This window comes from Centruroides vittatus, unplaced genomic scaffold, assembly GCF_030686945.1.
Source record: "Centruroides vittatus isolate TY-2023 unplaced genomic scaffold, ASM3068694v2 contig_957, whole genome shotgun sequence".
NCBI classification, from domain to species: Eukaryota; Metazoa; Arthropoda; class Arachnida; order Scorpiones; family Buthidae; genus Centruroides; species Centruroides vittatus.
Genome location: NW_027122636.1, coordinates 166,194 through 194,063, shown reverse-complemented (window position 1 = coordinate 194,063; position 27,870 = coordinate 166,194). Strand labels below are relative to the sequence as shown.

Genomic DNA, 27,870 nt, shown 5'->3' with positions numbered 1-27,870 from the left:
CGATCCGAATTTTATATTTTAAATTTATAAAAATTAAAGTAAAATATTAATAAATCGATAAATATCTGGCATGGTTTCTTTTAACGTTCGAAATATTACCGAGCGAGCGCGTACTCCAAGTATGATTCTTAAAAACGCTTATAAAATTATCATATTATTTATCTCTTTACTGCAGCTTTGTTGTTTAAAATAACGTTTTAATAACTTTAAGCCGAATTTTTATATTTTCTTACTATTCGACTGGAGAATTTTTCGTATGTCGGAGTTGGCAACACGACACACACGTGGTCGACTCGTGTTTACAAATGATTTAGGCCGAAGATGGTTCGTGTCGGTTTGAGTGTGTTTCAGTCCTTCAAAGTGAGTATTATCGAGTGAATACGGTACCACACTTTATTGCTACGTATCGCTAATATTTTTATAAGGGAAGAGGATGGCAAAATTACGAAATAGCCAAAGACTCGACCCGTACGGAAAATCGTGTGTTAAAAGTTTTGAATTGGTAGAAATTACCTTTAGTACTTCGTCAAAATATAATCATGTAAGCGAATGACCTAAAAGTAACTTCTACCAATGAATGAATTATTTGATAAAATTTAATAGAAGCCAGAATTTTTTCAGTTTAAATCAAATTTTGGTTAATGTTACCTATGGTTCCAAGATGGCGGATCGTCTGATTCCAGCAAGGAAACAGTGGGGATGCACGTTCTAACCTAACCTAACATATTCTGATAATTTTGTTGGTAATAATTATGGTAATTTATTAGAATAGGTTAGGTTAGGTTAGAACGTGCATCCTCACTGTTGGGTGTACTATAGATTACTCCCTATGGAATTTCAGGACTTTGATTATATATTTGAACTCAGGGGACCGAGACGAGTTTAACGGTACCCTATTTTTGGACCGGAGACAAAAAAAATAAAAAAGTTATCACACTTTTTAAGTTACCATACTTTTTTAATGCTCTCATGCAGACGGCACCGTAGTTGCTAGTATTGCCATCTTGCGGTAAAGTCTGCAAACCGTGACGTTGGACTACGGTCATCTCCCGGAGCGTTAAACACGCGATACGAGAGCGGAGAGAGTGACGCGACTTCCGATCATCACGCGATCGCCATTTCGGTTAATGTTACTTATGGCAGCGAACATGGCGGCCCGACTGACCTCTCGTATGGGTGCCACCACACGCCGCCATGTGCTAAACTAGTGATCGATTCGCGGTAGTTCTTGAACAAAGTAAAAAAAGGGGGAAACGTCTACTAAAGGCAATTTTAACGGCAAACGACGGGACTCCCGATTGCGATAGCGAGGCCGACTTAGCGGAGAGCGACGCAACTCCCTATCATCGCGCGATTGCCGGAAAAAAGTATGATAACTTTTTTGTTTTTCGTCTCCGGTTTAAAAGTAGAGTATCGTTGAACTCGTCTCAGTCCCCGAGTTCAGATATATACCCAAACACACGAAATTCCATAGGGAGTAATCTATAGTATACCCCCACTGTTTTCTTCTATTTGCTGGAATCAGAGACGAGCCGCCATCTTGGAACCATAGAGTAACATTAACCCAAATTTTAATTACATAAAATCTTCATTTGTACAAAATTCAGAGATTACTATTGATGTGTTGGTAATTAGTGACTTAAAGGGAAAAAGGAGATACTATAGATTGTACCCTATGGAATTTCGGGACTTTGAGTATATACTTGAACTCGGGACCGAGATGAGTTCAATGATACCCTACTTTTGGACCAGAGGTGAAAAATAAAAAACATATCATACTTTTTAAGTTATCATAGTTTTTCAATGCTATCATGCAGACGACACTGTAGTTGCTAGTACCGTCATCTTGTGGTAAAGTCTGCAAACCACATTAAAAAAAAGCACTGTGAAAGGCAAGAAATTGCACGAACAGTTGAACGTCGCTTCCTTTTCTTTCTTTTGTTCAAGAACTAATGTGAATCAATAACTAGTGATGTTAAACACTCAGTGGCCTGTCGGCGGCCCCCCTCTGGGAGGTCCATCAGGAGCACAAACAGTTGAACGTTGCTACTGGAAAACTAAAATGGCATAGAATGCATTGTGAAAGGCAAGAAATTGTAAATATCATAACTTTCGTTTTTTTTTCCTCTGGTCCAAAAGTAGGGTATTGTTGAACTCGTCTCGGTCCCCTGAATTCAAATATACAGTAGAGAGTCGTTAATCTGAACTTCAGTAATCGGAATGGCCGGTAATCGGAATGATTTTCAGTCAGACTGTGTCGTGTTGAATCAAACGTTTTTGATACTAGATTTACTTCTAAAGTATAATTTTCATGTTTTTATATTTTTCAATATATTTATTTTGTTTGTACAAAATGAAGAATTAATTTTTAACAATGCGATAACCTCGATTATTATTATAAAAATTTTCGTTAGACTTAAAAGCGACGAAAATTAAACACGAAGCGACACGCAACGGAGAAAAATTTGAACATCGGAGAGGTTAATATATTTTTTCGTACATAATCAGTAATCCGAACAAATCACTAATCTGAACAACCCCAGTCCCCAATTGATTCGGATTAACGACTCTCTACTGTATATTCAAAGTCCCGAAATTCCATAGGATGCAATCTATAGTACACCCGGAGAAAAATACTAATTTACCGTTGTAACTATATCTCATGGGGATACCATACAAGCGTACACCTCTGGGCCCCAAATTTCCACGGGCTCTCAAAGCACCCCAAAAACTATTATTTGACATAAAGCTTTAATTCCCAGAAAAGTTTTTATTTATATCGTAATGAAAAGCGACGGGGTTATCATCGTGTTCAAGTCATGCATGGCTACCGTGTATCGTTTTCCAGCCAGTGGCAATTTGCAGGTTTGTGCGTCCGACGTGTGCCAGTCAGCAGTCTTGATTTATGGTATTGTCGGTGTTGGCCGCGACGTCTATGGCCGGCAATTGTTGTAACAAATTCGCCATGTCTTCCGTACACTTTTCCGATATCTATGAAAGTGTAATCCTGTACCGTTTGATTTTGATACTTAATAAATCAAGTCGCATTGTTTGTTATTTTAAATTTCTAATTTAATTCAAATATTGCATTCCATTTTTAAATGTATTCTTTTATTTGATGTAATTGAACAAAGTCACTCACACTGATTAAAAACAATTTTAATAATTACCTTAAAGGTGATTTTTATTTAATAAATTGATGGGTAGATAAGTACTCTACTAAAAATAACAACTGATGATTGAAATATTGTTCACTAATACCGTTTTATATGGATGGTTTTGACTATGAAATGATAATCAGATGTCGAACGTTTCGTATCGATCGATATTTAAATTTATTATAATTAAATAAATTGATATATTTGTATGCTAATTTCACAGTATCATGTAGAAATACATGTAATATGTAACACATATTTTAACTAATTTGATTAAAAGTGTTACCGGATCTTTACGGACACGTAGTACTTATAGTTCCGAGAACGTCGGTGGTCGAGTATTAAAATATATTAAAAACTCCAAAGACGTTACGTGTCGGACTATCAAAAGATTGGGCAATTATTGTGATGTTGTTACGACATTGGACTGCAACTTTTAATTGTATTTTAATCTAAAAATAAGCCGTCCGTATCCGGTCTCGATTTTCGTCTGTCCGGCTACGTTCTCGAGATTAACGAAGAACGGACGTACGGCAGTGGGAACGTATAGGTCTGCAGTTCGAAAATTGCAGCTGGATAAGTAATAATACATCATTAATTATACATCAGATATTAAAAATTCTATTTTGGTATCACATTTTATACAAACAGTTCAAAATAAACATCCAAAACAAATGTTTTTATGTAAATAATGTTATATTTTTAGAACAGTCAATTAAGATTACTTTTTGATGAGGAGAATCTGCCTTAAAGTATTTTAATTCTTCGAAAACAAATGATAATTTTGTTATTTTTAATGATGAAATCTAAGGAAAAATTTAAATTTTGTTAGCAAATTAACAAAAGTAAAGAATTTGAATTAAGGTGCACGTGATGACAATGCATGCCTTAAACGCAAAAGAAGATCGGCATGGCATCCAACCCTCAAATCTCAATTAACTATATCAATTTTGTATAAATTACCAATTTTTAAATTTTGTATTTTATGTAATGCAAATATCTGTTGAATAACTTATACCAAACATACATTATTATATATTATTATTATTTTTGAAGTGCGTGTATAATGAAAATAAATGAGAATTGTGCAAATCATTAGACAATTCAGTTGATTTTTGTGCTTGTTAAAACAGGCATTACATTTTTTTCTTCAGAGAAAGTGGCCACGTTTCTTTATGCAGCGCTCAAGAAGCGCTTTACAGCGAACACACTGAAACTAGTTTCTAATTGGCCAACACTGCTTGTGACATCATTTCGCTACACTCTCGCTACATAAAGAAACGTGGCCAGTGTTTTTGCATTTATATGGAATTTTTATTTTCTTTTTATTTTTTGTAAGTGAAAAGTAGGACAAAAAATATAGTTATTTTAAATCATTTTAGTTGTTGCAAAGTTATTTCATGTCCGTTAGCATGTTGTTAACTGATTTTAATTGACCTCGAATTATCTTGGTGAATTCTAATTGCTATGTTATGGATGTTAAATAATATAAAATTAACGAAAATGAGCAATTACTTATTGTGACATTTTCACAATGCCAGGCTGCAATTTTTAATCATATTTTTTAATTTATTTAATTTAAAATATATGCTCTCCACCTCAAATTAGTAGTGGCTTGCCTTCATGTGTCATACTTTTCCTTTAACGATAGAGTCGTTCCAGTCATCTATCTAACACCTTTCGGAGGGGAAATTTTTGAATTGAGATAACATCACTTCCGGTTTTCATCAGAAGTTAGTTAATTGGGTCCTCTTGCCCATAAGGTTTCCATATCTGGTCTTGTCTTTCACATACCTAACTCTGTTTTCAAGATTAAGGAAAGATAGACAGTGGGAATTTATAGGTCTACCATTTTTTCAAATTGCAGCTTAACAATGCTTAACAATTGAAATATTTATAAAATCATTAGTATTTAAAATTTTGTATACATCTAAAAATGAATAGATTTCAAATGCTCAAATGTTTTATCGATGAGTACCTTAAATTCTGCCAATGAAAATGCAATAAAGCAACATTTTTTATTCTTCTTTAAAAAAAAAAATAACAATACCCTCCAACATGATTACCGGTGTTAATGAACACTCTCGATGAACCTTTATGTCCGGTAACGTTTAAAATCTGTGAAATGGAACATTTTTGGCCTCACTTGAGGTCTGCTTCAAGTTAAATTGAGAAGGAATTCCAAACTTAGAATGCCTGGTATTGAACAATTTCAAATGTTAAATTTTAAAATAAAATTGGAATATGGTTATTGACCGTATTCGACAGTTGCTAAAGCGTGCCATCTATGTATAAATTCATAGGGTGTCCCGTGCAAGCCTGTGGGACTGGTATAAACGTAAATAATACACACTCACGGAGCGTCAGTGACTTATATGTAGTGCCAGGTGTACGATAATGCATTGCCATCCTTAAAGTTGATATATCTACCTGCCAGGCTGATCTTATATATTTCAAGGGCTTCGAGGGTCCTGATGTGATCCGTGTGAAAGGCGCTTTTTATCAGCCTGGTGTTGGACAGGTCCGCATGAACTTCTGGGTTGGTGGCACGGGCGGATAGGGCAGTGGTGTATTGTGAATGGTCTATGTTGTATTTGTGCTCACAGACTCTCTGTTGGATGGAATGTTTGGTGAAGTTGACGTATACCAAGTCATGTCTAAACCTGTTGTCCCTCATCAGAACACTATACACACCAGGAGCCCTGAGATCATCAGATTTGTTTTTCGCATTACACAATAATATATATACAGAGGGGGACCTTTTGTAGACCAATTTGGTGCCTGTTTTGGCTGCAGTTTCTTTATACAAGGCATGAAGTTGTTGGTTGTACTCAGCTGTATTGCATCTGATTCCAAGGTTCCGATTCTAATCTCTGTTGTGAGCCCTTTGGGTGCCCTGTGTATCATGTGGCCTGGAATAGGCACATGATACACATGCCAATCCACATATTAGTTCTTTCTTGTGTCCATGTCCAATTGCAATGTGCTCTAGATGTTGTAGTTCATTTACCATGTTTCTCAATTGGAACAGTATGTATAAGCCCTCCTAACCAAAGCACAGAAAGCTGTGATTTTATAAGCGTAAGGGTCAGCTGAGCTTGTCGGTATAAATCATGGAATGTAGCTGGGTTTATAATATACACCGGTTTCAATCACTCCACCATTGAGCCAGATGTTGATGTCCAAGAAGTGGGCATTGGTGATAGATAACTGATCCAGCTTGAGGGTTATTCATTCATGCAACTTAAAAAGTCACTAACATTCGTCTCTGTTTTCCATAAGACAAATACATCATCCACATATCTCCTATACATAATTATATTGGACATGTAATCATGTATGACACTTTTTTTAACCGACGTAGTACCATCTCGCATAAGTTGCCAGACAGTGGGCTGCCCGTGGGTACCCCTCGTTTTTGTAAATAGGTCCTGTTGTTAAATTGGAAAACAGAATTGTAACACATGAGATGTGCTAGCTCTAAGACCTGTTTGCAATTAGTTGGCATTTTGCATTTAGTCAATAAGAGATCCCTCAGTGTGCAGAAGCACAGTTGTAACCTTATCAAGAGGTATAACGATACAAAGTCAAACACTGTAACGTGGGCCCCATCATTAACTGTGCCTGCCGCAATAGATTTATCATTTTGGTGGGGTTCCTGACAATTAGATCATAACCCCTCAGATGGCCCAATGCAATGTGGACCGCGTTTTCCAGGATCCTTGTCGGAGACCTAGCCTTATCAAGATTGGGTCTAAGGGAAGTGGGCTTATGTATTTCTGCAACGGTGAATAACCTAGGGGTGTCCGGTAAAGCCGCCACTGCCCCTTTTAATTTCAGCTCCTTGGCTAGAGGTGTTCTTGTAAAGCGTGTGACCCGTGCTTGTAATTTGTTCACGTATCCTTCGTTCACCAGTTCACAGTCCATATCTGCAATGTATTGTTGCACAAGAAAGGCTAATCGTGGGCATGAACAATATTTGCAAAGTCCAGGGATTTAGCCCCTTTGGATTTTCATTTATTCAGACCTTTAAAGAAATTTTTGGCAAAGAAATGCTTTGCAGATTAGGAGGAATTTGAAGACACTGTTCTGGACTACTTCAAGCAACTTGACAAGCAACAATATCGTGAAGTGATGTTCAAACTAGTGTCACGCCGGGATAAATGTCTCGACGTTTAAGGCAATTATGTCAAGAAATAAACAAAAGTATGTAGTTTTTGTGGAATGTATTAAATATTTTCTTTATTTATAAACATTAGTGTAATTTTGGTCTGTACCTTTAATATCGGACTCACCTCGTACAATAGATTACTAACCAAACAATATTCAGATTATGATACAGAAACATGTTTGAGTCATAACTGATCAATTTGTGTTGTCATTACAAAAGCACAAAACTTATGACTCACCCTTTGTATATCAGTTATAATAATTGGTTAATGTTACCTTAGGTGCCAAGATGGCGGCTCGTCTCTGATTCCAGCAAGGAAACAGTGGGACGCACGTTCTAACCTAACCTAACCTATCTAATAAATTACCATAATTATTAGCAACCAAATTATTAGAATAGGTTAGGTTAGGTTAGGTTAGAACGTGCGTTCCACTGTTTGCTTGCTGGAATCAGAGATGAGCCACCATCTTGGCACCTAAAATAACATTAACCTAATAAGAATAATAAAATTGTAGTGTTTTTTTTTTTCTTGGTTGAGATATGTAAATTATGGCTTGATACTACAAATTTGGTTTTCACAGACTAAATTTAGCTCATGTTATTAATTCAAATATTCAATTTTTTAAAATATTGAGACTACAAAGAATAAATCATTAAATTTAAATTCTGAATTGTTTTTAAACAGATTGAATGTTGATAAATTTTATTTACTGTTTAAAAATTTTATTGACTGAATTAAATTACTTTTCAGAAAAGGCGCAAGACCTTTCTAGATAGTATATACGTTTATGCCAAAGGAGGAAGCGGAGGAAATGGACTGCCAAAATATGGTGGAATTGGAGGAAAGGGTGGCGACGTGTATGTGAAAGCGGCAAGCGAGCTGACGTTAAAGGACGTTGTACAAAAGCAACCGAATAAAAGATACGTTGCTGGTCCAGGTGAACATAGTAAGTACGTATGCATTTGAATTCATATTATGCGTGTGTGTGTATTTTTATTTTCTCCATATTGTGTAGTTTTTAGGATATTTTAAGTGATTTGATCTACATAACATCTACATTCGGGGGGACTGGCCTTGCAGCCTAGAAACTGCACTCCAACATCAAACGTAGAGGGTACAGTAACCATATGTACACCATTCAGAGGGATCCTGCCTTTCTCTACTGTCTATCTCCTCTCCCTCCTCCTTCCCCCTTTCTCTTACCCTCTTTTTCGCCGACTAAACGCCTTGCATATGGCCGACGTCTTTCATGTACGTTTGCATGTGTTTAAATTAATATATCTCATTATTGGAAAGTTATTGTATCAGCATATCTATAACAATAAGCACACTATAAAAATAGTGCTCTTATTGTTTCAATATTTGAACAACCACTTCTTAAGGAGACCAAATCTTTTATTTATAACAAAAAAAAACATTTTTGGCTGCGATTTATCTATCCACTTGAGTTTCAACTAATAATATATCACAAAGTTCTCTTTAGTTTGAAATTAACATTAGACAACTGATTCCATAGTGCAGGAATTTATAGAACAGATAAACAATAGCTCTTAAGTTAACAGACAGTAGTATCCATATCACTGATTTTCTTGACGTAACTATATACAAACATAGTGCATGTTTGTACACAAAAGGGTTCCACAAAACTGCCGCCATAGACTCATACTGGCAACCAAATGACATAATGCAACACAAATTAGCAGCGATAGAACGCAGGTTAAGAAAACAATATCACACTCGACAAGAGATAAGGATAGAAATGCGGAAATTTAGAAGATCAAAAGGTTAGTGCAAGAGCACGGATTTCCAAAAGGAGTGATCAAAGGCATTAGAAATGGAGCAATGAATAAAAAGATGGAAAAAACACACAAAGAAATTGTTATGGTCACAGGCAAATCAGTGGCAGCAGTAGCAGCAAAATACGCAAGAGAAGTAGGTACAAGTTAGGTGTAAGAAGAATTCTATCGATTACGAATATTCTCGGAAATGAAAACGATAGAACTACTAGGCTGTCGAGGTAGGAATATACTCTGTAAGGGTTATAAAAGACAATGAAAGCTATAATTATTTTGGATTTATGACAGATCTGTAAATAAAAGCACAAAAGAACAGTTAATTCATTGATATCAATTAATAATAAAGATGTTACAGTGCTTATACAATGGCAAATCAAAACGAAAGTGAATTGGAGAAAACTGGTCCTATTACAAGAATGTGGTGGTGTTTCCAGGAATTTGTAGAGTTCATTGATGTACTTGTTACATCTGGAATTATGTACAATTGAATAATTATACAGAGAGACTCGGCGGGCCGATACGATCGAGGAGGAAACACCTAGAGAAAATTTTGATACTGGTCCAAGTACAGTACTGAAATTTAGTGAGGCCATTGAGTCTTTCCAAATTGTGAAGATCTTTCTAATGAGTTTTGGCATAAATGAACGGGTTGTACTGTACACGACATTGCTAATATCGAGCAGTTGTATTCAATAGGCAGAAAAACAGCATCAAAACAAACCAAGATGGACAAGGTTTTTAACAAATCGTGAGGTCGAGTGAAGTGCTAATGAGCATATATAATTTGCTTTGTTATGTGCTTACAGTATACATAGTGTTTGACAGTTTCGTTTACACACATATGACAATATACAATCTTACAATCAAACATAAATAGTGGATAAATTTTGACGCAAGTGGGTCAAGATATGTATAATGACTGCTAGATAAATAATGTTCTGCAGTCTAAACATCCCTTGAGAATGGAAGTATGGGCAAACTATTTATAAAGTTACAGATCCTATGTATGGGATAGAAAATTTTGCAAATATTAGTTTCTTGTTTTTGTTGTATGACTGTAGGGTGATGGGCAGGAAGAGAGAATTGCAGATTAGGTTGTCGATAAATTTAAATTTGAAAATTGTATACCCATTATTGCATACGGCGGTAGCTACTATTTGCAAATCGTCCCGTATTAGTGCGTGAGAGGCTGGAAGGAAGATGCTGGTATAATACAAGGAGCTGAATTGAACTTGTGGTGTACAAAGTAAACTAGATGAGTGGTGGTTCTATGTAAGGTTAGTTCCAAGAATGCAATTTTTCTGTCTTGTTCTTTCTCAATAGGGAATGAGGAATCTTCAAAGGAATATTCACAAGCTATTAAGATGTCATCAATGTATCTAAGATATAAAATGGGATAACATATTTCTTTTACATTTTACTTGAAGATTATCTCTATTTTGCAAGAGATAGTACCGGAATTCTTTTAAGAAATCTTCGAGAACATGGTGTATTTTTCATTCTACATAGAATGACCTAGCTTTCTTTGATTTGTTGTCTTTCTTTACATGTTTTGGCCTATCCAAACAGTCTAGCAGAGGATTCTGTAGCCTCTGGAGCCTGTCTGGAGAGGATTCTGTAGCCTAAGAGAGGCTCAACTGCTTACTTAACACAGTGTGTTAACTTGTTTATTTTGGTTTGAAGCCAAAATGCTAACAGTAAACTGCAAAGTGCAAAAACAGTAAAATGAAATTGAAATGATAACAGTAAAACTGCAGCAGCTTTCTGCTACAGTTTTACTGTTAGCATTTAAATGGTTAATGCAAGACAATTTGGACTTTCTGCAAAACACTTTTAACCTGCATATCATCTCAAACCATTGCATATTACTGTATTTTCCGGCGTACGAGACGACTTTTTAACCCAGGAAAATCTTCTCAAAAGTCGGGGGTCATCTTATATGCCGGAAAATACGGTATTCAAAAATGTATTTTGAAATCTGGGACTTTAATAGTAAATAGATGTGCATCAGAGTTGTTAAAGTCCACAAGTTTCCTTCTTGTAAAAGTTATTTTATTTTTGTTTCTCCTATTTTTATAGAAACTTTAGCAGAACCTTTTTAATTTTTTCAGATTTAATGAGTTCTGCTGTGTGTTTTTTCACAAGTAGTGTTTAAGTAATTCTTTTTTAAGCTTAAGTTACACTATTTTTTTAAACTTTTATCAATAGTAATTATTAAATTTTAAACAAACCGAAGATATAAATTAAATATAAGGTTATTGTTGTAAATTTTAGAAAATACAGAATTCTGGGAGGACCGGGAAAAGATTTGATCGTCGACGTTCCGACGGGAATAACTGTTATCGATCAGAAAAAAAGAGTGATAGGTAAAATCATTAAGTAAAATTAGATTAAAATATCCCTTTATTCTAACTTAATACATTTATTTTAATTATAATTGTATTAGTAATTTTTAATTTTCTTCTTGCATTCTTTTATCAGTGGATATATAAATTATTTCTTAAAAATTCAAATAAATGAACAAATCAAATGTCAAAAAGATGAGAATTTGATGAGATGCAGCATTTGAATCTTTTTTTTTGTGCATCATTAAGCAGCAAGGACCTTCTTACGCACACCATCCCTTTGGAGAGATTTCTTGGTGCCGCTTCAAACTAACTCTAGATCTATCACGGCAGCAAAAATAAACATCTATACATCTACACTTACAAAATATATTAGGGAGGCTCTCTTGCCAGTGTACATGTACATCATTTGATCATTTGAATTAACAAAAACATTCTATTTTGAATATAAACAATTAAACATAATAATCCTTATAATCGATGGTTGCCGTTATCTAATAGAACATTTGCATATGGTAAGATTGTGTTAATTGGTTTTCTTCTTCCGTCAGTCTTTTCTGTCATTTTAGAGGTTATGTCTCTGATATATAAAGATACACCATTCTCTCCTATTTCTCACAAGATCCCTCATTGTCTTGTAGCTGCAGAATCTATATCTTTCTTTTGGTGATTACTGCTTTGTCACCTTTTACGTATGAATTCTTCTATTTAGAATCAACAGAGAAATCACATTCTATGCTTATGTTACTATCTAAGTTGCCTCGTGTGTCCAAATTTCTGATTATCTTTTGGACATTAAGTTTAGTTCAAATATGACAGTTGATTGTTGTGTGCTGACCATTACACTGCGTTCGGTGTTTCTGTTGTATGTCTATATGTTTTTTGCCATCTTGACATTCTCTTTTCACCAAGCTTTTTCAAAATTGCTTAATAATGAGGTAATATTTTTTGCTCCAAAAGATATTAACTTTATTATTTTACACTTCTTGAGATAATGTTACATTGGCTTTTTCTTTAGCAATGCTTTTCGTGTGTTCGCAAAGTCTACCTTTCAATACTGTTTTAGTTAGTTCGGTCAATTAATTTTAATGTTTTCTAAGCTAACTCCCGGTCTAGCACCGACTTTGCTTTAATAGAATTAACCAACATTTCTTAGTATCTGGTAAATGTTGGAGTTCCTTCTAAAGATAATTCGTTTATTCATTCTAGTTTTGTTGCCAATTTGCTTAGTGAATCTAAGTTTTTCTCTACGGTTTCCTGTCTTGATCATAGATCCAAAGCCCTATTAATGAAGAATACAATTGCTACTTGTTTGTAGAAAATGGAATCCTTAGACTTCAGGTTGATATAAGTGGGTACAAAAGTTTCTTTTCTGAATACCGAAATAGTGCCATTTTCCATTCTTCATTAATAAAAGAAGAGCCATATTTCAAGAGGTGTAAAGTTAGAACAAAAGGTATCACCTCCTTGCAGTTTTGGAAAATTTTGGGGAAAAAACAAAATATAAACAAAATCTAACACCTTATCTTCGCTGAGAAAGTTTAATTTTAAACAAACGTTTTCGGCCTATTCTATAGGCCATCCTCAGGCTAAACAAATCGAATAGAACCGTTCCATAAGAACGAATACAAATATTTAAACTTAAAAATTAACAACGGATTAATACAAATATTTAAATTTAAAAATTAACAACGGATTAAAAGATACATAATAAACTAATATCGTATAAAAATTAAAAAAACAAAATAAAAACAAAATAAAAATCAAAAATAAACTCAGAAAAAACTTCTAAACACAATCATAGAACCATAAAATAAACATGTAAATTAAGAGTTCCTTGCAGAGTTTTTAACCATATACTTCCAGGCCGATGGAAGGCCCTCGGCGTCCCTCGCATTTATACACGCCCCTTCTAGTTTGCTCTTGTAAATCTCTATCTTCTCAGCGGTCCTTGCCAACGTTGGGGAGCTCACGGGTTTTATAATGTCCGCTTCATCCCATTTAACTATCGAGCTTTCGGTCTGAGCCATTTGGGATAGTACCGTGGCGTTGGAGCTTTTTCTGATGTTATACTTGTGCTCCTTGAGTCTTACACTCAAACTCCTTGTCGTAACGCCGATATAATCTTTCTTAATTCCCAGCTGTGCGTTCTCGTACGGTATCCTATACACAGCTGCTTTTTCTTCCTTCCTAATGCTATCCTTGTCATTCCTTAAAATCTTATAAAGGTTCGGGGCTCTTTTCAGAATTATTGATGTCTCATTGCGGTTCACAATTTCTTTCATAATGCTTTTGGCATATCTGTTATAAGTGAATTTAGTGATCTTAGCGGGACGTTGTCTAGAGCCTCTTGCCACGTTCTTCTCGTACCTTTTAACCATTCCTGTTATTGTGCTTTTCCTGTATCCTAAGGTTTCGGCTACCTGTAGAATTCTGTTAATTTCCTTTGCTCTGTCCATAACGTTGTCACAATATAGAAAGGCCCTTCGGATTAGAGCCCGGAATGCTGCCATCTTATAATGATACGGATCATTTGATTGCGAGGGAATTAAGAAAGATTATATCGGCGTTACGACAAGGAGTTTGAGTGTAAGACTCAAGGAGCACAAGTATAACATCAGAAAAAGCTCCAACGCCACGGTACTATCCCAAATGGCTCAGACCGAAAGCTCGATAGTTAAATGGGATGAAGCGGACATTATAAAACCCGTGAGCTCCCCAACGTTGGCAAGGACCGCTGAGAAGATAGAGATTTACAAGAGCAAACTAGAAGGGGCGTGTATAAATGCGAGGGACGCCGAGGGCCTTCCATCGGCCTGGAAGTATATGGTTAAAAACTCTGCAAGGAACTCTTAATTTACATGTTTATTTTATGGTTCTATGATTGTGTTTAGAAGTTTTTTCTGAGTTTATTTTTGATTTTTATTTTGTTTTTATTTTGTTTTTTAATTTTTATACGATATTAGTTTATTATGTATCTTTTAATCCGTTGTTAATTTTTAAGTTTAAATATTTGTATTCGTTCTTATGGAACGGTTCTATTCGATTTGTTTAGCCTGAGGATGGCCTATAGAATAGGCCGAAAACGTTTGTTTAAAATTAAACTTTCTCAGCGAAGATAAGGTGTTAGATTTTGTTTATATAATTTTTGCTGAGCACGTTTTATTTAATGAAAAACAAAATGTCAAGATGGCAAGAAGTGTATGGATGTATGATAGACATTTGAAACTAGGGATTGCATTACTGGTAATCAGTTAAGAGATGCTATTTCAACTGATAATTTGATATTTTTTACCAGTAAATTTGAAAATAAGCAGACATGGAATAATTTTTCAAAGCCAAATATTTATTTGTATGCATTTTCAATTTTTACATATATTTATAGTTTTATGTATTAAAGATACAGAAGCATTAAATGTTATTATTTAATCCACTCATGCTCAAACTTATTGATTGGTGAGCCAAATTGTGTATAAATCATAGGCAGGAAGACCACACTCACCAGTGACCAAATGGATAAACCACTAAACACTGGTTTAGTGGTTTTCTTCACCGAACCAGTTCGTACCTGACTAATGGGTCTCCAGTTTTTTGGGTTTTTCCACATAATACCTAAAAAGGTGTTAGATATGTGGAAAAACCCAGCATAGAACTTACATTTGCGTAAAAAGTCCTCCCAGGAAACAATTCCTCTCGACAGATCTTGCATTTGTTGTATTAGCGAGGTCGAGGCCGAAGTTTTAAACGCGAAAATGTGTACGTCGGACGTTCGTCGCCGCTTTCCCGTAAGCCTAGAAGTTTGACAATGGCGTTTGGAACGTCAAGCACGATTCCACCGACTTTCCAAATGCCACCGTCAAACTTCTAGGCTTACGGGAAAGCGGCACTGAACGTTCGACTTACACGTTTTTGCGTTTAAAACTTTGGCCCAACCTCGCTATTACCTTAGCTCATTAATCTTACAATCTTAAGCAAGCCACAAAAATTTTTTATATTCTATGTATACTAAAAGTAGCCCTTTCTGTCATTTATAAAATACGTATCAAATATGTTCACGGGTCAGATTAACGTGTGCTCGGACTGGGAGTGGCCCAGGGCTTTAGTTTGAGCTAATTTACGTTGTAAAAATAGTCGTCTTTGTTTTTTTTTTTAAGTTATTACTCTCTTAATATTTGAATTAAGTTACCTGAATATGAGAGTCAGCCTGAAAGTGCTTGTAAGTATTTTTATATAATGATTATTCCATTAAAGCAATTCATTATTAGATAGTTGATTATGTGGCGTTTTGGTGATTATTTTTCAATAAGATAATGTAACAGATTTTTTTTTTTTTTTTAAATTAAAGCAAGTCCTTATCCCTTAGGTGATCTGAATAATCCCGACGACACTCTTCTGATAGCCAAGGGAGGTTGTGGCGGTTCGAAAGAAAATGGGTATTTTGGACAAAAAGGTCAGGCCATCAGCATTACTTTGGATTTGAAACTTATCGCCGACGTAGGATTCGTCGGGTTTGTTTTTATTTTCTATCATTTTCAAAATTTAAAAGTATTCGTAATTATTTTAAAACTTAAAATTCAATAGTATTTACAATCTTATTTTACTTTAAATCATTGTATTAAATTCATGCAAGTTTTTATATTGTAACAATAAACGATGATATAAAACTTATTTTAAAATTTCATATCAGTTTATTATTTAGCTTAAAGTTGTAGTTCGTATTTAAATTTACATGCTTTACATAAATAATTATATGAATAATAACGAAATTCACATTTTTTGTTTATAATACTTAATTTAAAATTCAAAGAAGACTTAAATCGGCTACTGAAAATTTATAAATTAAGCTCGTCTTTTTATTTTAAATACATTAATTAATCAAATACTTTGGCATGATTTGGCATGAATTAATTCTGTTTAAAGAGAGGCAAAAAGATGCCCGAAATGCATTTTCCAGAATAAAAAGAATACAGTAGACCCCCCTATAACACGGTAGATACGTTCCGTGTTATATGAAACCGTGTTGTACGAGTCACTTAAATACACGAGCCAATCACAGCCTGGCACATGTGCAGTTTAGGGGCTACGGCCGTTTGAAAGGTTTTCTTCCATAAAATTAATCGATTCTAGACTAATTTGACTCGACATTTCCAAATCATGTATAAATTATTGGGAATAATCCATATAAACTATGCTGTAAACAAAAAATTGTAGGATTACTTACCGAGTGTGCACCGTTCGACGATGCCATTGCGTAAGCTTGTTTTCGTCGCGGAGCGGCTCGTCGAACGGCTGGAGCGTGTTTACCAATAAGTTATTTTTCTGTGAAAAATTTGCCAAACTTTGGAGACATTAATAAAAATATAATTTTTATGGCCGTTGAATAATAAATGTTTTTTAGTAGGTCCAGTGCTCGTTTAAACTCGACGGTTTGTACAATATCTGCTATTGGTCCAGATTTGACCAATTCTGTCGCGACACGAGTCGGCGATGACATTTTACCATGTTATACGAGTCTCTTTTAGTGTGTTATACAAACACGATCGCAATTTTTTTGCCGTGTTATACGAATCCGTGTTATATGAACCCGTGTTATAGGGGGTCTACTGTATAATATAGTTGGAGTGTGGCTTTCTTCAAAGAAACCAAATAGGCATTTTTAAATTGTCTTTTCACACCGTCTGTCTCGACACATACGGTCGTCATTGGTCTTAAACAGTGCCGTAAATATTTAAGCGATAATTGTTCCGATCGGTGTTTGTTCACAGTGTGGGTTGTTTTAATCGCTGATGTTTTTATCTCTCAATTATACCCTAGTTGTTGCAACTGTTAGAAACTGTCGCAGACAAACAAGTGGATAAATTAATATTAAGTAATCATTGTAATTAATAAATCTTATGTATTTTTTAATTGTTTTAACATATTCTTTTAATGTGGGAGCTTGATAAAGAAACAAAATTTCTACCAATTGTGGTGTTATTTAATTATCTTCCTAATTGTTGTCAGTAAAAGTTAGTCCCAATGTGATTAGAGTAAGCAAATCCTATTGTATTATTTAATTTTGGGGCACATTAAATTGTTTAAGAATGCAGCTAGAACAATTACATAAATTATATAATTTGCATTTGTGCAGTGTAACATAAATTATTTATTTTTCAAATGTTGGATCTTTCAGATTTCCCAATGCTGGAAAGTCTACCCTATTAAAAGCATTATCCAGAGCATCACCAAAAATTGCAAGTTACCCCTGTAAGTATTTTATATATTTTTAGAATTACTGTAATAATTTCATTACAGTTTTTAATTATTACTAATAATTACTCTATGATTACAAGTAGGAAATACAAACAAATGATGTTTTGTATGACATATATATAACAAATATAGGACATGTTGTATGAACTCCCTTAATATACTGTAGCTAGATATCTATTATACAATGCCACAATGACTAATACCAATTTTTATAAGATTGACAAATTGATACACATCTTAACCTTTTTTTTTTTTATCAAAGACAAGTGTATGATTATTAGAGGGAGGAAGAGACAGAAGACAAGCTTATTTAGATTACATTATACAGTCATCCCCGCTTCAAACTCCCTTAATTCGAAACCCCATTTAGTTTGATGCACTTGCAATTTTTCGGCTGCCTTAATGGCAATTTCTGATGTTTTTCTTTGTTTAGTTTGAACCCACTTTTGTATCAATTTGAAGTGGAATTTTGGTCCCAAAGAATTTTGGTTTCTTCATTACTTCAATGGGCGTCGATATATGACACCAAAGTATCATCTCTCAACACCCTACCACTGATTTGAGGAAATTGTCTGGTGTGGTAGAAGAAACGAAATGTAAACTAAGTCAGAATCCAAGACAACTATGTTTCTCAAGATCATGTGATGTCGCTGCCATCTCATTAAAATTAAATCGAAAACATGTTTTTGTATATTTTTGTTAATAAAGGGAACCGATAAAGCCGATTGATGTGTTTTCTGAGTTTTATGCAATAAATTATCATTATCAATTAAAAAATGTACTGTAAATGAGCAGGAATTTACTATTTTTTAAATTATATTTTTCTTACAACATAAATGATAATACTGTAAAACTTAATGCAGTATAATATACACTTTCTTAAAATAGCTGTTAATTTTTGATTGCATCTGGGGTTGATAGTAGTCCTGAACAAAGTTGCTTAGCATATCAAATGCTTCAAAAATGCTTTGATGTTCATCCTTGCAAGCAATTAAAGCACTATTGCAGAAAGTGTTTCGCTCGGGATGGACACTAGTTTCTCTTTTTCTTTTTGACAAGGATCTTGACAAATTTCATTAAGAGAGGCGTAAGTTTCTTGTCCATTATCCGATTTGACAAAGTCTTTGAAATTTCCTTGCGTGTCTTCACAGGAGAATTCTTCCCATTCAGGGTATTCAAGAGCTGTATCGTCTGCAACCACCGTCAGTTCTTGATGAGTGAGACCACTTCTACAGAGGTAGTTTTCAGTTACATCAGGCGTCATGGCTTTTCAGGAAGAAGCAATGTTTCTAAGTGAATCTAAAACCCCTTATTTTCTTGCAGCATCAATTTGAACATTCTTATGCTTAATTTCTCTTAAGCAGCAGCACACTAAATGCTGCTGAGGAGTGGAGTTAAAAGAGAGAATTATTCCTTGATGCAATTACTGCAGCACAGCAGTTGAATTTGGTGGCCAAAAAAGTACCCATATGGACTCCAGAATGATTGCTCTTTGATTGTGAGCAGTACATCTATCCATGAGGAGAACAGTTTTCCTCTTTTGTGCCACCATTCTTCAGTCCAGTCGAAGCAACTATTCGTGAAACAACTAAGTCATCCAAGTGTTTTTACTGGAAGCATATTCACGTGGAATGAGAAATTCCATTGACAAAACACTGAGGTTTCACATACCAATCAATAACAAATAGTGAGCTTATCGTGTCCCTCAACATTGCAAGCAAGCAAAACTGTTACTTGCACTTTGTACTTTTTCCTATATCAACACTTTTGACCTTTAAATGTGAGGGTTTGATTTGGTAAGCAATTAAAAAACTGCCATGTTTCACCACAATTAAAGATGCCCCTTGGCAGATATTTTCCATCACAGGCTTAACACTCTCCTCCCAGTTTTGGCTTCTTTTAAATCTGCAGATGCTTGACATCAAAGAAACAGTTTGATGACATTTTTGAAAACGATAAACTCATCCATTTGAAGCTTTCAAGTCTGCGCCCACCTCTTCAATTTTTTGGTCAGCACATTCCTTGAACATACTTCCAGAAAGTGGAGTGTTTCTTGCCATTACATCACAAAACCGTTCATAAACGGCTTCATCCAAATTGTCTTCCTGGCATCTTTGAACCCTCTTTCTTTCATGAATGTTGTGTCCCGCAGCTATGTCCTTCTGATGTGAAAGCTACACAGTGAATACTGTAATGAAATTACTGTAAAACGCTTTTTATCTCCTGGTAGAGTTAGGGGAGGACTGTTTATTTTTGTTTCAGGAAGATCAACTTCTTTCCCTGTGGTTGTTAACAGATATCCTTCAGCCTGGCAAATGAGAGTTTCAGTTTTGATTTTGGATTCTTATGACTTATAAACATACTAAATACTGTATCACCTGCATGTGGCTCTTATAATAGCTTTTTATTTTCCCTGTGTGCGTAAAGTGAGACACGTTAGATTCAAAATTTTAATATCTTTCGCTTTGTTTAGATGTTTACTATCAACTGTGTAATTTTCATGTCCGTTTATGTAGTTGATTGTTTGTAATTAATGTTTAGGAGAGTCAACTTTCCTATCTCAAATTACTCTTTGTAGACTTTACATAGGAAATGCATTGAATTGAATTCCTCTTTGAAGTTTGAATCTGTATTGAAGTTTTCTGCCTAAGCACAGCTGTGTGTAAAACGACATCATCTGTCTAATTTTGCGATTTAGCCCCATTAAAAATGGATTTTGCCTGGATTTCTTGGAAGAATTTTTAATTAATAAATAATTACTTAAAAAATTTTAACGTTACTAGTAAAACTGACATTTATTTTTTAAGAGGATGGAAACTTTAGTTGAACAAAACTTCCCCGTTGGAACATAACTGTATTTATTGTAATAAATAGCACATCTGCAGGACAAAAAAAGTTATAGACGGTGCCTTGTAGTAGTAAGTACACGTATATTGGAGGAAGATAAGACTTATTGTAAACTGAAAAATTGCGCATTCTATTCAGTGTTGCCACTCTCATCTTACGTTTAAATAACACACGAATGTGTTCAGTTTTGCATTATCATTCAAATAATAATAAAGTGAAAAAGTTACTAAATAAAAGTCACACCGAAATCTCAAAAAATAGAAATAATGATTGCATTGTAATAGTAAGTGCCCTCTTATAAACAGTACAATTTCAAGCTGTAAAGTTTCGTAGACAGTGCACGGTTTATTAGAATAAATGAGATAATACAATAAGTGCTGTAGGCTTTAATAATTTTATAGAAAATAGAAAATACAAGGAGTTGAATTGGGACTAAATTTAGAAATTGTCTTTTGCATTTTTAATTTCATTACAATAAAAAGAAATTATTTATATATTTTGTAATTTTAATATTTCAATTTTATGAAACTATTCAAGTAGAAATTTTTGTTTTAGTTACGACAATAAAGCCTAATGTCGGAATGATGGAGTACGAAGACAACAGACAGGTAAATGTGCACCATTAAATATTTTGTTTTTTCTAAATGTGTCTGTCCAATACACTTCATCTCAACTATATTCTGTTAGAAGTTTGATGGCACATTTTTTGTTCATATATAAATAACATTTTCTTTGCTTACATTATTATATATGTTTAGTACCAAAATCTAAGTATGAAGCTTTAATTTTGTTAGTAATTGATCCAATATTTATTATAATAACTATTCATAAGGCAATACAGAAAAATCCAGCACTGAGTTATGTAACTTTCTCAACCAAACTTTAAAATTATGTGTGGAAATTTTATTTAAAAAATTTTTTTATTACTAATTATTATAAAATAACAAAAAGCTTATTTACGAGCCATTTATTTTGAAAATGATTAAAGTTGCAATTGAAAAAAATAGCAAGTAATATTGCCAATAAAATAAGTAAAAAAGTAATTGTTGATGAGAGTATTATGACACTCTCCTAGGGACATTCCAGATGATGTCGACGATGTCTAGACTTTTGTTTATATAACTACATTCTTGTACTTCGTACATTATCTCCCTCGGCTTTTTTTGTATGTGTAGTATATACAGCTTACGTGTCAGATTAAACTCTGTGTTCTAACCGAGCAGTTGCTTTTTCATTTTACTCCACTGTCACACCCTGCATTTATCCCAACAGTAACAAATAACAAACTGCAAACTTTATAGCAAGCGAGAAAGTTTTCTATTATTTTTTGTTTTGATATGTCCCGTAAAAGAATAACCTCCATATTACAAAAAATGAATCTTACTCGAAGCCATGTTTGCGATGTTTCCATTCTGTTTTAATTTTACCTGATACATGACTGAGTAACCAAACTATAAATAGGGAAAAGTGTAAATTTTGAGCGTAAACTCACCTAATAAAGAGATATGGTGTAAATAAATTTCAAAACAGAATAAAACAAATTTGACAGTTACAAAAAAAAATTATCACACAACACTTAGAAGTGATGCTATGCAATGGTCAATAAAACTATCATAAAACATACATTTTTACTCGGTTTAATGATACGATGATCAAGTCTTATAGTTTTGTTTTAATGTACAGTAGAGCGTCGAAAATTGGTGTCAATTGGGGACTGGGGTTGTTCCAATTAGTCATTTGTTCCAATTTCCGACTTTGTACAAAAAAATATATTAACCTGTCCGATGTTCAAATTTTTCTCCGTTGCGTATCGCATCCTGTTGAATTTTTCTCCGTTGCGTGTCGCTTCGTGTTGAATTTTCGTCGATTTTAAGCCTAACGAAAATTTTTATAATAATAATCGAGGCTATCGTATCGTTAAAAATTATTTCTTTATTTTGTACAAACAAAATAAATATATCGAAGAATATAAAAAACATGAAAATTATACTTTAGAAGTAAATCTAGTATCAAAAACGTTCGATTCAGCACAACACAGTCCGACTGAAAATCGTTCCAATTTCCGGCCATTTCAATTACCGACATTCCAATTAACGACGCTCTACTGTACATAAATATCCCTTGTTAGGAAAGGTATGTTTCGAAGAACTCTACCAAAATCTTTGGATCAACCCAACCACTTGCTACAAAATTGACCAATATGTGATTTATATGTTTTTGTGTGGTTAAGAGTTAAAATTGGGTTATTAAAATAAGGTGTTACTATATTCTATTTTCAGTCATGAACTACAATTCTCTAAGAATAAATTCGTCATTTCTGTATGGATCAACTCCAACATACATTAAATTTTACTTCTGTAATACATCTTGACTAGTAAGAGTTGTTAAAGCAACAAGTTATGTAACATTCCCAGTTGTTATGAGATCTTAATTAAAAAATAAATTTGTGTGTGGTGCCATTATTTATGAGATTTTCTTATAGAAAACTTGATATTTTTAGTTGTTATAAAATGGCAAAAGGCTTAATTTTGAGAGTAGAGATAAATTTTGTAAAAATTGTAAATGTCGATAATGAGTAAATTCTACATTAAGTCCTACCCTACTCAAGACGTGATCCACAATCCAGATCCTTGATCTTTAACTACCAAAATTTAATAACATCGATTTTCCTAATATACAAACCTCCCTGCAAAATTTCAGAAATTTTCAACAAAAGTCATGGGAATTATTAAGCTTGAAATTGGGTGAACAAAAGCATGCCCACTCCAAATACACGTTTCAAGGTCCCGAGTCAAAAAATGTAAAAATGCTCCCATAGTTTCCCTCTGTTTTGTATAACAGAGCCAGGAAAGTAAAATTCGTTTTGTCGTTGTCTACACATGATAAACGTTCGGGCGCAAGCCAAACTATATACACCTCCACGAGCATAGCACAAATATGGTGCAGGAAGTAAAATGATGACGATTTGGCCACATGAGATGATGATCGTGCAAGTTCTGTATAATTTTAGCAGTAAGAGAAACTTTATGGTTTTCAATATTGCCATCCACTTGAAGCAATGAATCTTGCCATGATATAAAATAACATTAATTATTCAAAATATATATCTGACATCATGTGAGTTAGAATTGCAGTGACATGAGATTCAATATACTCCAGTAGTTTAAGCATTTGCTGGTTGGTATAGAAAAGGAGGACACAGTTTCTCTATATTGAAACTGTGTCCTTCTTTAAATTATATTTTGAGACACCATGAAGTGTTGATACTAGACACTGGACTTTTTCACATCCACTTATTGTCCAGTGTCTAGTATCAACACTTCATGATCTCAAAATATAGTTTTCCTTTATTCTTTATGTCAATTAACATGACTGTTCTACCAGTTTTAGACAGTCCAAACTTTTCCACCGGCATGGCACCAAACCTTGCATTTGGCATGAATAATTTTTCTGACACTAAAGCTGTCCCAGTTGGTGAATTATGCATATGCTTGCTTCAACATCTGTGTACGAATAATCAAGAAAGTTGTCAAAATTCACGTTGGTATTAGAACCGACGAGTTGCCGAACATTGATCACAGTGGCATTAATCAACTGCTGTGGAAATAATGTACAGTTTTCAATTAGCCGATAAACTGGATTGTGTAAGTTCGCCGACCTTTAGGGGGGGATCGTTAATCCCGCGACAGGATGGTCTAGGGTCGTTCGTGTGTGGGTGTGAGGGAGGATGACACAGACAATAAGTGTCTCACAAAGAAACCCGTTTATTTAAATATAAAACAACTCACACTATGCACAGATCGTTACAAAGGTGAACGTTCGAACATTTTTGTGTCGATGTGTTTCCTATCGTCGCTCGATAGAAGGCCCCGGGGCAGCGACTCGTCGGTTGGCGTCGGCGGACCTTTCGATGGACACCTTTGAACACCTCTTGTCTTCCCTTGAAACCTCTCGGAAAAGTCTCTTGTCCTTCCAATTCGGCGATTACTTCAATCTCTCTTTTTCGTATTGTTCATGTTGATTGGCTCCACGTCCTTCCTTTCTCTCTTCTCAATTGGTCCCTTCGGTTGTTTCCAAGCGAAAAACGACCCCTGTTCGAGTCACGAGAAAGAACCACCTCGACAAATCTACTTGACACCCTCCGTTTACTCAGGTTGGAAAGAATTGATGGAACTTTGAAACTTGCGCTCATATTTTCCCCATTGTTGTCTAGTCTGAGAGATTTTTGAAATTTAATGCTTCGATGTGATGTTCCTTTTCATAATTAACTTTTCCCTTTTTCCTAATTTTAATGATCTAAATTTCATATACGAGCGACTTGTCAAAGGTCCATCTATACTGGAGGACATTCGTCTACAATCATTACTCATTACAATTATTGCGTTTTATTTTACATTAGGCCTTTTTGTCTTTCGACATCTTTCTCCTTTTTTTTCATGCGTCGCGGTTTCAAATGACTAACGCGTCAAATCCGATCTTTGATCAGTTTTTGTCCCTTTTAACAATGGACGATTTTCTACATTCATTTTAACAATCTTCTAATGTAAATAATTAATGTTAACCCGTTTTTGGGACTTCACAATTGTAGTTGGACGATTGTCACCACCGTGTGCTTGGAGAATCATGCCAAAAAAAAATGCTAAATGAGTTGCAGAATATTTAGTTTCTACTATAATTTACTGACAATTTTTTTACTATTATGTAGGTTTTTAATAATAATGTTTGTAATCTCGGAAAATATTTTTCAGATATTATTAGCAGACTTGCCGGGATTAATAGAAGGTGCGCACGACAATTTTGGCATGGGTCATCATTTTTTGAAACACGTTATTAGGACGAAATTGCTTCTGTTCGTGGTCGACGTGGCCGGATTTCGACTGACTTCCAACAAGTACGATTATCCCTACAGAAATGCCTTAGAAACGGTAATGCTGCTGAACAAAGTAAGTTAAATATACAAAGATTTCGGTTAATGTTACCTATGGTGCCAAAATGGTGGCTCGTCTCTGGTTCGAGGAAACGGAAGAAAGAGAACGGTGGGATGCACGTTCTAACCTATTCTAATAATTTGGTAGGTAATAATTATGGTAATTTATTGGAATAGGTTAGGTTAGAACATGTGTCCCCACTGTTTTCTTTTTTCTGTTTCCTTGAATCAGAGATGAGCCACCATCTTGGCAACCATAGGTAACATTAACTAAGATTTCTTTTATGTTTTGAGTTTTTTTTTTTTCAATTCTCTTATTTCGACTATTTCCGATCCTTAGGAACTGGAGCTGTACAAAGAAGAACTGACAGACAAACCGGCAATTTTAGTTGTGAATAAAATGGATACGGAAAATTCTGAAAAAGAATTTGCCTTTCTTTTGGAAAAATTAAAACATTTTGAAGGTAAAATTTAATGCATCTTTATTCAAAAATTATTCTAAGTGTTCCCGTTTAATTCCATTTTTACAAAATTGTAAGAAATTGCCACCTTTAAAGTCGTGTTTTTGGGTTTACGTACCAATTGGATCAGAATTTGACGAAAAGAAGCATTAGAAGTAATACGTAAATTTTACTCAGATTATACCAAACAGTTGGAATGTCTCATTTACTAGCAGCGATATTTAAATTTTTATGTCATTTTCCAATTTACAACACTTTTGCCTCCATTGTTGTCAAAAGGGGAGCATGTGACCGTCTCGTGGTGGAGTAGCAAAAACTTTTCCAACATCTGGTCCGCAACTTCATCAATTCTATGCCACAAACACACGTGGCTATTTTGGCCATTCACAAAGATCGTACAACACAACATAATCGACACAATACTCAAAAATGTCATACATTCCGGTAGTGTTGATGTGCATATGTCGATCAGCCATATTGCAACTAGTGCAATAAATGAAAATATGACAATTTTTCCTAAAATGCAAATTTTTTCACATATTACTGTATCCACCACCGGTCGAAGTTGGCGACTTTGCTTACGGGTCTTTGCGACCGGTGGCGGATAAAGCTAGAGCCCCTACCCGCAAACTGGAGAAGGGCGCCCATTCGTCGATAGCCCCCTTCCTGGAGGGGTACTCGTACAGTATTACTGTATATTTTACTACATCTTATGTAAAAGTAACATCCGACATTTAGAATTGTTGGTGGTAAATGATTTTCTACGCAACATCTCTCACTCTTCTTAATTGTTTTGACAAGTGTATTGTCTAAGAAAAAAAATGTAGCAATGAAATGCGCAACTTTTTAGGCAGTTGTGAGACTATTTTAATAACAACATTTATATTATTTATCATAAATAAAATTGTGTGCCGTGCTAAAAACTTTTGATATTATTAATCATTATGAAATGGCAAAAAGCTTAATTTTGAGGGTAGCGAGGAGTTTTATAAAAAATTGTAAATGCTAATAATGAATAAAATCTTTATTAAGTTCTATCTCTCTGGAGATATGCCACACTACCCCTTCAACCTTTAACCTTCAAAATTTAATAGCATCGGTGTCCATTACATACAAGTTACTGCATCAAATTTCATTTCCTAATCGTTACCCCATCCCAAGATATTAAACGCAAACACACACTCACATCCAGGCAAATTTTTGACATTTTGGTGTTCAGAAGGTTTGCAAAAAAAAATTGAGAGGGTCAAATTTGACACGATTTCAATACTTTTCCTTGTTACGCATACATAACAGCCGGGAAAGTAGAAGGATAACATGATAGCGTAAGACATAATATAGGCCGAGCATTTAAGGCGTCCTACCACTCTCTGGGACCCGGAAACGAATCTGGGCGAGTCGAAAAATCTCCAGAAATTTTTGGGGATTGACCCAGACGTGCGCGTTACCATCTCTCGCCGCCCAGCCGCCCCTTCGGGGACGTACAAATCGTCGGCATTGGTGGCAGGCGGGCACCATTTCAGAATGCATTTAACATTTTAATGTCTCTTTACGGGATTAGAAAATTCGAAAGTATTTTAACCTTCCATTTCGTTAAATTATATAGAAACAAAGTTAAATTTTAATTTGAAGACAGAAAATTTTGACAATTTCAGAGTGCGCCGAAGATTTTCCCCGAGAAATTCGACCCTCCAAAATGGTGGAATTCGACGACGTCGTCCCGATTTCCGCCACCAAGGCTTACAATGTGGAGAAACTGAAACAGAGAATTAGGACTCTCTTGGACTTTCATTTGGAGAAAGAACGAGAATCGGACAGAAGAGACCCTTCGGACCCGTACAAAGAGGAAACTCTAGCGTTGAAACTCGTCTGAATATTGTAAATATTAAAATCGATTCTAAATTCAATCTGT

At 34.7% G+C, this 27,870-nt stretch overlaps 1 protein-coding gene across 1 annotated transcript; it reads left to right on the top strand.

Moving 5' to 3' along the window:
• Nucleotides 1-286: 286 nt before the first annotated feature.
• LOC136985271 (GTP-binding protein 10) lies at nt 287-27,865 on the top strand. The gene is made up of 9 exons (XM_067282519.1): nt 287-360; nt 8,081-8,280; nt 11,401-11,492; nt 15,835-15,979; nt 17,644-17,717; nt 21,126-21,178; nt 25,319-25,513; nt 25,838-25,961; nt 27,614-27,865. The coding sequence occupies exons 1-9, from the start codon at nt 322-324 to the stop codon at nt 27,829-27,831; spliced, it is 1,140 nt and encodes a 379-aa protein (XP_067138620.1). The 5' UTR covers nt 287-321; the 3' UTR covers nt 27,832-27,865.
• Nucleotides 27,866-27,870: the final 5 nt, after the last annotated feature.

Excerpts from the sequence above, each read along its gene's own strand:
- LOC136985271 (XM_067282519.1), top strand. The coding sequence starts at position 322 with ATGGTTCGTGTCGGTTTGAGTGTGTTTCAGTCCTTCAAA. Across the intron at positions 361-8,080 it reads GTGTGTTTCAGTCCTTCAAA|AAAAGGCGCAAGACCTTTCT; the intron begins GTGAGTATTATC and ends ATTACTTTTCAG. Across the intron at positions 21,179-25,318 it reads AGTACGAAGACAACAGACAG|ATATTATTAGCAGACTTGCC; the intron begins GTAAATGTGCAC and ends AATATTTTTCAG.